Consider the following 15,152-nt stretch of genomic DNA (forward strand, 5'->3'; position numbering starts at 1 on the left):
CTTGGGGCCTGGAGCCTGCTTCAGATTCTGTGTCTCCTCTCTCTGCCCCTCCCCTCACTTGTGCTTTTTCTCTCTCTCAAAAATAAATAAACATTAAAAAAAAAAAAAAAAAAAAAGAGCTGCTGATCTCTGCCTTTGTTCTAAGTTGTCTATTAAAAAAGTACAGACCGGGGCGCCTGGGTGGCTCAGTCGGTTGGGCGTCCGACTTTGGCTCAGGTCATGATCTCGCGGTCCGTGAGTTCGAGCCCCGTGTCGGGCTCTGTGCTGACAGCTCAGAGCCTGGAGCCTGTTTCAGATTCTGTGTCTCCCTCTCTCTCTGACCCTCCCCCATTCATGCTCTGTCTCTCTCTGTCTCAAAAATGAATAAACGTTAAAAAAATTAAAAAAATAAAATAAAATAAAATTAATAAAAAAGTACGGACCAAGAGGAAAATTTACAGTTGTAAACGTCTGTATCAAGGGGTGCCTGGGTGGCTCAGTAGATTGAGCGTCCAACTCTTGATATTAGCTCAGGTCGTGATCTTGGATCAAGCCCTACATGGGGCTCTGCACTGAGCATGGAGTCTGCTTGGGATTCTCTCTCCTTCTCCGCCCCCTCCCCTTTTGCATGCGTGCGCTCTTTGTCTCTCTCCCCAAATAATAAGTAAACATTTAAAAATAAAAAGTAAATGTCTGTATCAAAAAAGAAGAAAGATCTTGAGGTACCTGGGTGGCTCAGTCGGTTGAACATCAATCTCTTGATTTCAGCTCAGGTCATGATCTCACTGTTTGTGGGATTGAGCCCCATGTTGGGCTCCATGCTGACAGCACTGAGCCTGCTTGGGATTTTCTCTCACCCCCCTCTCTCTCTGCCCCTCCCCTCCTCTCTCTCAAAATAAATAAGCTTTTTTTTTTTTTTAAAAGAAGAAAGATCTCAAATCAATAATCTGATCTCCCATCTAAAGATACTGGAAAAAGGAAGAGCAAAGTAAACCCAAAGCAAGCAGAAGGAAGGAAGTAACAAAGATCACAGCAGGGCGCCCGGTGGCTCAGCTGGCTAAACATTCATTCAGCTCAGGTCATGATCTCATGGTTTGAGTTCAAGCCCCATACTGGGCTCCACACTGGCAGCTTGGAGTCTGCTTGGGGTTCTCTCTCTCTCTCTCTCTCTCTCTCTCTCCCTGCCTCTTCTCTACTCTCGCTCTCTCTTTCAAAATAAATAAACATTTTTTTTAAAAAGACCAGAGCAGAAATTAATCAACTAGAAAACAGAAGATGGAGAAAAGCAATGAAATTAGAAATTGGTTCTTTGATGGGGCGCCTGGGTGGCTCAGTCGGTTGAGCGTCCAATTTCGGCTCAGGTCATGATCTCACAGTTTGTGAGTTCGAGCCCCGCGTCGGGGTCTGTGCTGACAGCTCAGAGCCTGGAGCCTGTTTTGGATTCTGTGTCTCCCTCTCTCTCTGCCCCTCCCCCACTCATGCTCTGTCTCTCTCTGTCTCAGAAATAAATAAACATTAAAAAATTAAAAAAGGGGGCGCCTGGGTGGCGCAGTCGGTTAAGCGTCCGACTTCAGCCAGGTCACGATCTCGCGGTCCGTGAGTTCGAGCCCCGCGTCGGGCTCTGGGCTGATGGCTCAGAGCCTGGAGCCTGTTTCGGATCCTGTGTCTCCCTCTCTCTCTGCCCCTCCCCCGTTCATGCTCTGTCTCTCTCTGTCCCACAAATAAATAAAAACGTTGAAAAAAAAATTAAAAAAAAAAAATTAAAAAAGAAAGAAAGAAAGAAATTGGTTCTTTGAAAAGATCAAAAGAATTCACAAGCCTTTAGCTAGAATGACAAGAGAAAAAGCTCAAATTACTACAATCGGGAATGAAAGAAGAACATTACTATCAAGCTTACAGAAAGAAAAAAAAAGCTCTGAAGGACTATTAACCAACAACTCTGTGCCAACAAATTAGATAACTTGCATGAAATAAGAAAATTCCTAGAAAGACAAACCAGCTTTTGTTGTTGAGTCGAATGTGTCCCCACTGAAAGATATGCTGAAGGCCTAACTCCTGGTGCCAGACAGTGTGATCTTACTTAGAAATAGGGCTTGTGCAGATGTAACCAAATAGATGAGGTCACCAGGGTGGGTCTCAATGCACTTACTAATGTCCTTTCAAGAAGACCATGTGAAGACACAGAGACACACACATAGGCAAGAAGGCCATGTGAGGACAGAGATTGGGATGATTCAGCTGGAAGTTAAGGAACGCCAAGGATTGTTGGCAACCATGAGACTCTTGGTAAAAATACAGGCATTAAGAGCAATTCTGGGGGTGCTTGGGTGGCTCAGTCAGTTAAGCATCTGACTACGGCTCAGGTCGTGATCTCTCGGTTAGCGAGTTCAAACCCCCCGTCCCGTGCCGCCCCAGTGCAGAGCCTGGAGCCTGCTTTGGATTCTGTGTCTCCCTCTCTCTCTGCCCCTCCCCCGCTCACCTTCACCCTCTATCTCTCAAAAAATGAGTAAAACATTTTACTTATTTTTAATTTTTAATTTTTTTAATGTTTATTTATGAGAGAGAGAGGCCACATATTTACATGAAATATCCCCACAAGGCCAGTCCACAGAGACACAAAATAGATGAGTGGTAGTCTAGGTCTGAAGGGAGGAGTTGGAAGAAAATGGAGGGACAGGGGGTCAGGGTTACTTTTCGGAGTAATGAATGTTGAAATTGATTGCAATTGGTGATGGTTGCACAACTGGGTGAATACACTAAAAATCACTGAACTACTTTAAGTAGATGAACAGTATGGTATGTGAATTAATTCTCTATAAAGCTTGTATTTTTTTTTTAATTTTCTTTTTAGTTTTATTTATTTGAGAGAGAGAGAGAGAACATGAGCACGGGAGGGGCAGAGAGAGGGAGTGAGAGAACCCCAAGCAGGCTTTGTGCTGTCAGCTTGGAGCCCAATGTGGGGCTCGAACTCACCCAGGCACCCCTATAAAGCTGGTATTTGTTAAAAAGGAAAAATAAGGCCGTGAATTGTGTATTGAACTAAGAAAAAAAATCCCAATGTTGAAATAGAAGACTAGCCCAGGGCTGTTTACCAGAACCCACGAAAAGAACAAAGATAAACATAAAAAGATGATGAACAGATCACACAGATATTGGAACAGTCTCAAAATTCGAAAGAAAAAGAAGAGAATCCACCAGCATCTAAGAAAATAATCAGATTAACTACAATGGAAAAAAAACTGGGGTGGCCCAGGGCTTCTCTGCAAAACCCAATGTTGGAGCCACATCCGTGTCCCTGGAGGGCAGACACTGGCACCTAAGCTGCATCAGGGGGACAAAGACAGCAATGGCTGTGGGCCTCCCAGGACTCCCGGCAGCCACCAGTGATGGAAGCCTACAAAATGGTTAAGGGAGCTCCCAGATAGGTTACAAAAAGTGCTTACTCTTTTAAAGAGATCACCCGCTAATTCTCCCCCAAATTTTCTTTCACTCAGTACATATTTTTTTTTTTTATTTTTTTTTTTAACTTTTTTTTTTTTTTTTTTTTTTTTTTGGGACAGAGAGAGACAGAGCATGAACAGGGGAGGGGCAGAGAGAGAGGGAGACACAGAATCGGAAACAGGCTCCAGGCTCCGAGCCATCAGCCCAGAGCCTGACGCGGGCTCGAACTCACGGACCGCGAGATCGTGACCTGGCTGAAGTCGGACGCTTAACCGACTGCGCCACCCAGGCGCCCCGATATTTTTTGAGCACCTACCCTGTAGTGAACAAAGTAGGCACAGCTCCTGTCCTCGTGTGACCCAGAACCCTTCCCAGTGGCTGGGAACCCGGAACTGTCCTGGATGCCTGTCTTCTTCTCACCTCACCACTCAGTTATCACTTTTTGTTGTTGTTAACAATGTTTATTTTTGAGAGAAAGAGAGTGAGTGTGGAAGGACCAGAGACAGAGGGGGACAGAGGATCAAAGTGAGCTCTGTGCTGACAGCAGAGAGTCTGTTGCGGAGCTCAAACTCACGAACTGTGAGATCATGACCTGAGCCGAGGTCAGACACTCAACCGACTGAGCCACCCAGGCGCCCCATCAGTTATCGCTTCTATCACTTCACCACATGTCAGTCCCCAGCACCTGTCCCAGTTCTTACCACAGGGTAGGCCCGCATAAATATGTGAATAACTGAATAAACATCCTGCAAATCCATCCACTTCTCTCTCTTGCACTGCTGCCAGCCAAGGTCCAGATGTCATCACCTAACCAGGCCACCGTAAGCACCTTTAACCGGTCTCGCTTCTCCAGCTTGTCCCCTTTACCTCACCCCAACAACAAAACCATTCTCTACACCCACTGGGGTGACCCTTCTACCATTCAACTCTGATCTCATTACCAACTTGCACTTCAGGCAATAGTGGATTAGCTTGTTTAGACCAACCCTCCAGGGAGAGCAACTAGAAAACCCAGATAGAAAAAAATTTATATTTGTTTGATATTATCATAGAGCTCCAGGCAGAGGGGCCATGAGGGGCCAAGGTCTTGGAGAACAGGGAAGCCCAAAGAGGCAAACCTGCTAACGGCATCATTTTGTTGCTTTGAAAATGGCAGTTAGGGGCGCCTGGGTGGCTTGGTCGGTTAAGCGTCCGGCTTTGCCTCAGGTCATGATCTCGAGGTTCGTGGGTTCAAGCCCCGCCATCAGGCTCAATGCCGACAGCTCAGAGCCTGGAGCCTGCTTCAGATTCTGTATCTCCCTCTCTCTCTGTCTCTCCCCCGCTCACACTCTGTCTCTCTCTCTCTCAAAAATAAATAATAAAACATTTTTTAAAATTTAAAAAAAAGAAAAGAAAGTGGCAGTTAAAAGGATGAGAAGCTGGGGGTGGGGGAGATGGGTGAAGGTAGTCAAAAGGTACAAACTTCCAGTGATAAGATAATTAAGTCTTGGGGAATATAATGTACATCATGGTGACTATAGTTAACAATAGTCTATTGTCTATTTGTAAGTTGCTGACAGATTAGATCTTAAAAGTTATCATCACAAGAAAAAAATGTGTAACTATGGGAGATGACAGATGTTAACTTATTTTAGTAATCACTTTGAAACATACACATATACCAAATCATCATGTTGTACCTCTAAAACTACTACAATGTTATATGCCAATTATATCTCAATAAAACCAGGGATAGTGGGGAGGAGGAGAAGCCAAGCAGGAAGTATAGGGACTGAGTGGACACAAGCCTGGCAGAACTGGCAGCAATCTTGGCTGAAGGGACAAAAAAAAAAGGTTGGGCCCACAAGTCTTTCCATCAGAACCTTAAAGGCTATATTATAGGAGAAGGAGGAAGACCTGGGAATTGAGTGGCCTCCACAAAGATCAAAATACAGCTTTGGGGGTGCCTGGGTGGCTCAGTCAGTTAAGTGTCCCACTCTTGATTTTGGCTCTGGTCATGATCTCACAGTTTGTGAGTTCAAGCCCCAGGTCGGGTTCCACACTGACAGTGTGGAGCCTGCCTAGGATTCTCTATGTCTCCCTCTCTCTGTGTCCCTCTCCTGCTTGCGCGCGCGCGCGCACACACACACACACACACACACACACTATCTCTCTCAAAAATAAATAAATAAAATTTTTTAAAAAAGCAGCTTTGAAACTGCTCTATTCCTGAGCAGACTAAGGTAACCCACCCCAACTGCCTGCCCCAAGTAAAAGTTTATCTTCTAGAGAGAGATAACGTTAACTTGAACCTAACTTATCTCCAACACTGTCCATCCAAAATGTCCAGCTCCCAATCAAAAATCACCAGGTAGGCACTGTATCCAAAATACATGAAGAACGCCTAAAAGTTAATAAGAAAAAGGCAGACAATCCTATAGGGGGAGAAGAAGAGCAGAAGACCTCACAAAAGATATTCAAATGGCCAAGAAACCTAGTAAAAACTGTCATAATTAAAATAGTGTGCTATTGGTATGTGAACAGATAGGTAAATCATACCTAATGTAAAAGTAGGTGAAATAAATCAACAGGACAAGGATAAACAGATGGTTACAGGTAAGTGAGTTAACTGGGGAAAAATCAGATTTAAGGCCTATGTTAGAACATCAAAATAAATCCTAGTTGGTCTAGATAGTTGAAAAGAAGGGAAGGAAGGAAAGAGGGAGGGAGGGAGGAATCAAAACCCTAAGAAATGAAGGAAAGTTAAGGAGAAAGCTCTCCCTGACCCTCAACACTGTCACCCTGGCTGAGCGCAGCCATGTCCAGGAGACCCGGGCAACGGAAGAGAGAGATGGGGATTACCGCATCAATCTCGTTGAGGACCTTCCACTGTTCATAAGGCACACCCAGGGCCTCGGCTGTCTGGATTGTCCTCTTCATCTGGCTCGTCCAGACCTTCAAGTCCTTGATGTTCTGATCACTGATGAACTGGGCCAGACTCTTGGCAAACTGAAATGCATCATAAGCAAATTCAGACTCACAGATTCCAGGCTGCCCTCCAAGGACCATGAAGCCACAGGGCACATGGCATTGTGCCCAGCCTCCAAGAACACAGAGAACTAATCTCTTAAGAATACCCATGTCCTTAAGTGCTGTTCTTATGCATTCTTTCCAGAACCCTCTGTGTAGTTCCCGTTGTGGATCATTACGTCCCCTGCCATTGCCCACCTCCTGACCATGTGTCCTAGTCCTTATAACCCCCAACTGTGGCCTCAATATCTCCCCTAGACTGTGGTGCAGCCATCAGCTGCACTGTAGGAATTTGGATCACTCCCAAAATGGCATGCCTTTCCAGAGAAAGGGGCTCAACTGGTGACAACTTGCACGGAAGCCAGAAATCCAAGCTTGGTGCTTGGTGACTTTCCCTAAATGACAGGAACATTCCAGACTGAATGAAGGTCATCCACCTTGATGACACATTAGCTACAAGAGCTGGAGCACCACCAACCTAATATGGGAGCATGTACATACCCACCTACCCGCCCCTCCCCCCCACACACACACTGACCTCCCTGCCCCGAGGGGACAGTCCTGGGTCCCCGCCAATCCGGCCCTTGAGGTTGAGCTCACTCTCTCCATGTCGGCAGAGGTAGATGCAGCGGGGGGTCACATGGATGTTCATGAGGTAATATACAATACGGCTCTGGATGTGGTCAGCCACACGGTTCACCACGTAGCTCTGTCCCACGTCCATGATCTTGATGTAGGACAGATCCCTTTCCAGAGAGAAGGTAGAGAGAGCCCTGTGAGTGCTACTAGGGCCCTCGAGGGTCCGTCCCGCCAGCCACAGGAACTGGCTGCAGAGTGGTGCCTTCCTGACCACGAGGCTTCAGGTTACAACACACAGGACCGTCAGCTGGTGTGTAAGTGATGGGGGTGAGGAGGGAGCAACACAACACGTGTGACATCCAGACAAACCCTGTGAGAGGTGCTCAACACTTGTCGTGTTTCCAAAAGGTGACATCCAAAGCACAGGGTCAGTCATACACATTGTGACTCTCGCCACTGCTCTGTGTCCCCCGGGCCCCGCTTGCCTACCTCTGAGCTCTCAACGCACAGTCTGTAAGGTGAATAAGAGATAGTTTTTTCCAGGACTGACCTGAAAGAAGCTGGCAAGCACTCCTCCTCCACTCCCCTGGCCAGCCACCCCTGCACCTGCCGTTCCCTCCCCCAGTGAGCCCTCCTGTTGAAACCCAGCTTGGCCACTTCCCTCGTTCTGGCTGGGAAGTGCTGCAGCTGGGAGAACATTCTCTGCTGATATGTTTGCTGGGTGTTGGGGAGGCACCAGGAGGAAAGGTGGGGTTTCTCAGGCATCGTGCTCTGGACTGGCCCAGGAGCTCCCTGCATGCTCTCATCTGAGCTCTCACTGTCTGGCCCGGGAGCCTGGCTTTAGGTTTAGGGTTGTTACATGGACACCAATAAAAATAGCAGCAACGCAGTCGCTTAAGCGTCCGCCTTCCGCTCAGGCCATGATCTCACGGTTCATGAGTTCCAGCCCTGCGTCGGGGCTCTGTGCTGACAGCTCAGGGCCTAGACCCCACTTTGGATTCTCTGTCTCCCTCTCTCTCTGCCCCTCCCCCATTTGTGCTCTGTCTCTCTCTCAAAAATAAATACATGTCAAAAAAAAAAAAATTGAAAAACCAAAAAACAGCAGCACGTTAACTGAGGAATCCAACAGGAGCTGCTCCAGTTAAGCGTCTCGCACGGTCACATCACAGAACCATGAGGAAAACCGCTGAGCTGGAGTGACTGGAGAAACACGAAAAACCACAGAGGGGGCCCAGGCAATGAGTGTTGTTTAGTGCAACTGAGTTAGGCTGGCCAAGGAGACTCAGCCAGTGCTCTGCAAAGAACCCTAGAAACCATCCCTCTTATAGTGGCTTGTTCTCCTTAGTTTGAATACATCAGATGTTCTCATGTCATTATAAGTGACCCACGCCCAAGTTTATATTCCAGTCTTTCACTTAATGCTACATAACTGACATCTTCCCATGCATTGTCGGTATGATCTGTGACTATACAACACTTTACCAAGGGGCCACACTGTCACTTACTTAACCACTGCCCCCACTTTTGCTGTTAGACAAAAACCGATGAACTATGGCCAATAAGTCAAATTCAGCCTACGACCTGTTTTTGTAAATAAAGTTTTATTGGACCACAGCCATTTATTGACACATTGTCTGTTTCCTTTGCACCACAATGGCAGAGTTAAATAGCTCAACAGAGACTGTATGCCCCCAAAGCCTAAAATATTTGCTACCTGACCCTTTACAGAAAAAGTTTCCTACTGTAAGAGCCTCAGCTGAATGCCCCTTGTGGGCCTAAAGGCCCCTCCCCACCTGACACTAATTCCTAGTGCCTGCTGGGTCTGCCATTCCAGAAAGAGGCAGTGGAATTAATCAGCACGGGCCACTGCCAGCTGTTTGTAGGCAGCATCTGGGCATTCCTTCCTGCCTGCTCAAAATGGAGACCGCACACTTAAAGGGCAGCTGTAATGTTTGCAAATGCCTGGCAGGAAGATCCGCTGCACAGAAATCAGGCTTGATTTTATAACAGAATAGCAAAAATTCTTTTCTTCCTTCTTTTCTTCCTTCCTTCCTTCCTTCCTTCCTTCCTTCCTTCCTTCCTTCCTTCCTTCCTTCCTTCCTTTTCTTTCTTTCCTTCTCTCTTTTTTTTAAGTAAGCTCTACACCCACCACAGGGCTTGAACTTACAACCCTGAGATCAAGAACTGTATGGAATAACAGAAAATTCTGACTTGCAGAGCTCCAATAAGGTAATGGGGTTCTGCAAGTCACTTCTGGTCCTCAATTTCTGCCTGAAGGAAAGAAACAAGGCCAGACCATCTCTGCCTGTTGGAGTGGCCCATCAGCCACCACCACAGGGAGTCCCAAGGAGGCAGCTCAGGGGGATCCCCACCACCCACCCATCATAGCTGCAGGACATAGTGCTCTCCTCACTCACCTGTCCAGGTCCTCATCCAATGACTCATATGAATTCTCATAGCATTCAATGCGCCTCATGAAATCCTCCGTGGCCTTATCACTATCATGGTTCACATAATCGGGGCTGCCGAGTTTCACTTGCTGCCGGACCAAGCACAGACATCACATCAGGGCTGGAGGCCAGGCAGGGCCAGAGACCAAGGAGAATGCTGGGCAGGGGGAAGGGGGAGGCAGGGCCAGAGGCCAAGGCCAAGGCTTCGGGCATGAGGCTGGAGGCCAATCCCAGAAGACTGGTCCCGTTAGGAAGAGCTCAACAGTTCCCTGGTCTTAGTTCCCACACCAGTGCCACAGAGTATTAGTGGGCACCCTAAGATCAGAGTCCCTCATTTTTGTGGCACTGGGGGAGGTGAGGCCATCTGAACCATCCTCCCAACCCCAGATATTCATTCCTTGTAAAACAGGGGGTAGGAGAGAGATCAAATCTCTTTCTCTTTCCAAATATAACCACCTCCTACCACACTCTCTACCTCCAGAGGCTGAAGCTCCTCTCCCACTGTCCAGGGAATTATGAGGGGGAAAGGGAGGGGAAGGGAAGGGAAGAGGAGGGAGCAAGAATGAATGCCCCCAGCTACATGGCCCTCCACACAAGTGGTCCTTGGGCATCTATGATCACCCCACCCCCAGTGTTCAAGAAGACCAAATTAAGGCTGGCCCAGGCACCAGCCCAGACCTGGAGAGGACCTCACTGTCCCATGCTACCTCAGTTGTACTATTGCCCCACAAGGTCAGATACACCACTCACCACGATGTTAGCGGCTATGACCTCAGGATCCACACAGATGGACTCCACAAAAAAGGTCTGCAGCAAGGACCAGGGCAGGCAGGAGAAAAGGAACCAGACACTCTCAGGGCCCTGGGCCTGGCTCCAGGGAGCCCCTACCCCACTGAGGGCCACGCTGACCCAAGGGATTTCTGCATTTGAGGGAAGGGTCAAGAAGCCCCAGACCAAAGAAGATGCCACCCTATCCAGGATTCTCCCATCAAGACACCCACCTCCCCAAACAGAAAATTCCAGGTGGAGAGAAAATAGCAACGCTTCTATCCCAAATCGACTCTGGAACCCACCTGCCTGATGCCCAGCACATGTCACCAGGCTATGAAAGGGGCTCCAGAGGGTCCGAATATGCCACAGCCCAACCAAGAAGGTAAACCAAAGAGGCCTCACCTTGTAGCCATTCTGTTCCCCAAAATTAAAGATGGTCGCTCTCCGTTCTCGGGTGGTATTCGTTGCATCAAAAACCTAGAACCAAACTAGGGTTAACTCAGCCTCTGGCCTGGAGAAGAGGGGAAGTCAGCCAACAGCTGCAGTACAGGGACCGGATTTCTCACAGGGACCTTCTGTTGCCCAGGCCACCCTCCTGGCCAGTGTTCTTTAGATCTGCAAGGGCTGGGTTGGTACTCCCCTTCCTTGAGGAACACACCTCAAGGAAGCTGGAAGGAGTGGGTGGCTCTGCTCCTGGCAGGGCAGCAAACCCTTGGCACAAAGGACACACTCAGCACTGCCCTGCATGCAGCAGGCACTCAGTTTACGCTTGACTCAGTTCATGCTTCCTGTAAAACCAGTTACACATGGAGAGCAGAACCCCTGTTTATTTCCGTGCCATCCTCAGACTCTACTAAAATGGGAAAAGAAGAGTAAAGAGAACAGGAGAGGAGATGTTAACAAAATTTGGGTGAATGACTCACAAGAAATGGAGAAAACCAAATACAAGCCCTCACCCACCAGAGCACACCCACTTGTACAGAACCAGGATAGTCGGAATCGGGACACAGGTGTCTCTGAGCAAAGAGACATGTGTGCAGAGGAAGAGGGAGGACTGCCTGGTGGTGCAGCAAAGACCAGGTGGAGCCCTAGGCCTTCTCCCCACCACATCCAGCCAGGCTGACCCACCTGGAACTCCTTATGAACTGCCTGGGGCCTGTCCACACACCCTCAGGGGTAACCCACTTATATGCATGTCCAAGCAGCTTTTAGAACAGGACTTAAAAAAAAATTTTTTTTTAATACTTATTTCTTTTTGAGAGAGAGAGACAGAGCATGAGCAGGGGAGGGGCAGAGAGAGACGGAGACACAGAATCTGAAGCAGGCTCCAGGCTCTGAGCTGTCAGCACAGAACCTGATGCGGGGCTCGAACTCATGAACTGTGAGATCAGGACCTGAGCCAAAGTCGGATGCTTAACTGACTGAGCCACCCAGGCGCCCCGAGCAGGACTTTTTTTAAAAGGGCACTCAATCAGGGCCCTAGGGCAAAACCTCTAACATGAAAAACAGACTAGATAAAAAAAGAATAAAAAGAACTTTCAGCAAAAGAAGACGGGGTATAGAATATAAAGGAATGTAAGAAAACTTACAATTGTTATTTAAAGAGGGATACAAAATATTATAGTAACCACAAGACAGAGTTATAAAAAACTGGAACACTAGGAGAATAAGAAATTTAGAATTTAGAAATTAAAATATGATCATATGATTTTTTTAAATTCAACCCAATGCTCATAAGATAAAGTACTTGTTGAGAAAGTCCCTGAAAATAGAACAAAAATGACAGACATAGAAAATAAGGAGAAAAAAGATAAAATTAGGGCCCAAGCCTAGCAAGAAGCCACCAGGAGTTCTAGAAAAAACAGCTCAGAAAATGGGAGTGGAATGGCAAATCACTGTCAGAAGGTGGTCGGGTGGTTTATCAAAGTAATTAATAGACAACAATTTCCTGATCTGTTAAAGAAGAGTTTCCCATTGGAAAAGTCACCCCAGGACCCAGCGTGGAGGAGAGGACCCACGGCAAGGCCCTAAAGTTCTCCCCAGAGAAAAGGCCATGAGCATCTCCAGTTCCCTCCAAGAGATGAAACTGTTAGGAAGATCAACAAATCAGAATGCCATCTGACTTTTCCACAGCCATTCTAGAAGCCATAACACAACAGAGCAATGTTGTGGAAATTCTAAAGGAAAAATACCTCCCACCTACACCCAACCATCAACTATAAGGATAAAACAAGACATTACCAGACATGCAAGGTCTCATGTGATGTACTTCCTAAGTACCTTTCTCAGGAAGCTACTGGAGGATGTGCTCCAACAAAACAAGTCAGTAAACAAGGAAAGAGAAGACACAGGGTCCGAGAGCAGGGCATTCTACTCGGGAGTCAGGAGAAGGGAATTCCCAGGGTACCACAGACTGAGAAGGCAACTGATCCAGATGGAGCTGGAGGATGAAGAGCTGTGGGAGGCACATCTCCGAGAGGAAAAGGGAAGGAAAAAGCAGCCCCTGTGTTTGACTGCATAGGGTTAGGGTAGGGCCCTTTCCAACAGACACCCTTGCTCAACTGTGTCCCACCCATCCACCTGACAGGAGGGGCCAACACACAGGGGAATTCCATTACCTAGGATTTGGCTGGCTCCCAGAACAGCCACTAAATACGGGCCAGGATTCTCCCCACCCCAGGAGAAATCACATTTGCTAAAGACTTGGTAACATGATCTACCACATGCGGTGGCCAATAATGTGAGTATTCAAAAGGAAGTCCTACAGGATCAAATGCAACCACAAGCCCAGAGGGAAATTCCCAGCACACATCCAGCCTCTAGCTTCCTCTTACATGGTGGCTGTAGATTTCCGCCCAAGGGCTGGAGCCCAGGGGCAGCTGGGGCCACACACACCCTGACTTCCCTTCTGGATTCCTGATGAGCAAAGGGCTAGATGTATATAGACTCCCACATGTCACTCCCAGAAGTCACCAGGGTGTTACACTCACCGCCACATGTCCCCCCTCCTCACTAAGGAACCGCCGGACATCACGGAGGGCCGCCAGGGCACACTGCCTTCAGAAGAAAAAACACAGGGTCAGCCCAGCACCCGACCCTGGCTGCAGGAGGGCAACAGGTCAGGGATATGTTCTACCCCAGACCAGAGAGGGCACAGTCCCTGGGGTCCCTTCTCTTCTCAAGGTTTCTCTTTCCTTCGGGTAATTTTCAGCGCTTTTGTGAACTCTGCTCCTGTAAGTGAAAGGCTACGTGTTCCTGGCCACTGGGAATAGTTTTTAAAATACCACTTTTCTGTGCTTTCTCTTCTCATCTCATTGGGCGCAAATCCAGGCTGCCATTTTGCCATATGTATGACTTCCAAGTGTCATGCATTTCCCCTGATATCAGAATAAGCACTTTCAAAACCAGACATTTCCTCGTATGTGACTGTTGGGGGCTGGCGGTGGGGAGACAAAAGACACTACCGCTGGTCCCCAGGGCAACATTACGTTTAATATTCAATTTTCTTTCCTGGGAGAGAAAACATGTGATACTATCCTTCCTGGAGGAGGACGCTGTGTCTCTGCCTCTTGCACCATGTCCACTGGCCCCGTGGAAGGTGAAACTTTCCCCATGACTGACCATTGGTTATACTGCCTTCAGAACACCTCAGCCTCTTGGTTTACTGCGGCTAAATATACTGCTATATATAAGGATCTTCCTAATTTTATCCGTTTCTCCCACAAGGTCTGCAGCTAGATAAATCATTTTAATCTTTCTTTTTCTTTCTTTCTTTCTTTCTTTCTTTCTTTCTTTCTTTCTTTCTTTCTTTCCTTCTTTCTTTCTCTTTTTCTTTTTTTCTTTTTATCTTTTCTGATGTAAGAATAAAATTAGATCTTCTTCCATTTGTTTGATCTTCTGATTTTGCACGTAAACCCCCAGTGCATCAAAGGGCTGTGCTGTCAGGGCCTCCACCGGGCCGGGCCACTGTGCCGGTGCATGGAGGCACGGGCCAAGCGGAGCAGGAGGCAGCCTGCTGGGGTCATGGGGAAACTGGTGGCAGAGCTGAGTCCAGGTCACTGGGAGGAGCTCTGTTCCTATGCCTCCTTGTGACCTTTCTGTGCCCCAGTGGGTCTTTTAGTTAACACTTCAAAAAGCTTTTGCACGCCCAAAAACCTGAATTCTCAGAGTCTGGGAAGTTGGCATTGCCGGAGCCATTTCTGGCCACCTGCATTCAGCACCATGCTCTGGGCTGAGATCTGTGGGCTGCTCTGGCTAAGGCAGCACCACGTACATCTCAGGGCTCCAGTGGAAATGTGGGAGGAACAGCCTGGGAGCCTGAGAGGATGGGGGTGTGAGTGTAAAGTGGGGGCACTCTGTGGGACTGAGCCCTTAACCTATGCAGACTGATGCTAACTCCAGATAGATAGTGTTAGAACTGAACTGAATTGGGGCGCCTGGGGGCTCAGTCAGTTGAGCGTCTGACTTTGGCTCAGGTCATGATCTCATGGTTCGCAAGTTTGAACCCCACATTGGGCTCTGTGCCGACAGCTTGGAGCCTGGTGCCTGTCTTTGGATTCTGTGTCTCCCTCTCTCTCTCTCTCAAAAATAAATAAAAACATTAAAAAAATTAAAAAAAAAAAAAAGAGCTGAACTGAATTGTCAGACAAATGTGCATGCGCCCACGGCCGCCATATGGGCTCGTGTGTAGTAGGAGACCACTGTGCCCAGTGTTTGGGACAGACATCAATGCTGTAGAACTCCAGGGACCTCGACGATATACAAGAACCTAGGCCTCTGGGAAATACAGTCTTCTCTTCTCAGGCTTCCCACTTTAAAAAGTCTGATTCTTCTATTTTGCCAGTTAGCTGTGGGACGTTCGGGGCTGGTTATTGGGAAATGGTCCGGTAGCACAGACCCAGGCTTTAGATCCAGAAGGGAGGG

The 15,152-nt window shown here is 47.8% G+C and overlaps 1 protein-coding gene across 5 annotated transcripts in view; it reads right to left on the bottom strand.

Moving 5' to 3' along the window:
- The window catches only part of PFKFB4 (6-phosphofructo-2-kinase/fructose-2,6-biphosphatase 4), a 41,776-nt gene that overhangs the window by 15,292 nt on the left and 11,332 nt on the right, over window positions 1–15,152 (bottom strand). For 4 of the 5 annotated variants that reach the window (XM_030306683.1, XM_030306684.2, XM_030306681.2 and 1 more), the window contains exons 4-9: window positions 13,220–13,286; window positions 10,632–10,706; window positions 10,209–10,265; window positions 9,426–9,547; window positions 6,968–7,175; window positions 6,262–6,408 (exon numbers count right to left, since the gene is read on the bottom strand). In XM_030306683.1, coding sequence (XP_030162543.1) covers window positions 6,262–6,408; window positions 6,968–7,175; window positions 9,426–9,547; window positions 10,209–10,265; window positions 10,632–10,706; window positions 13,220–13,286 — 676 coding nt within the window. The remainder of the gene's footprint in view (window positions 1–6,261; window positions 6,409–6,967; window positions 7,176–9,425; window positions 9,548–10,208; window positions 10,266–10,631; window positions 10,707–13,219; window positions 13,287–15,152) is intronic. The other variant, XM_032591906.1, reaches the window with a different exon arrangement.

This window comes from Lynx canadensis, chromosome A2, assembly GCF_007474595.2.
Source record: "Lynx canadensis isolate LIC74 chromosome A2, mLynCan4.pri.v2, whole genome shotgun sequence".
NCBI classification, from domain to species: domain Eukaryota; kingdom Metazoa; phylum Chordata; class Mammalia; order Carnivora; family Felidae; genus Lynx; species Lynx canadensis.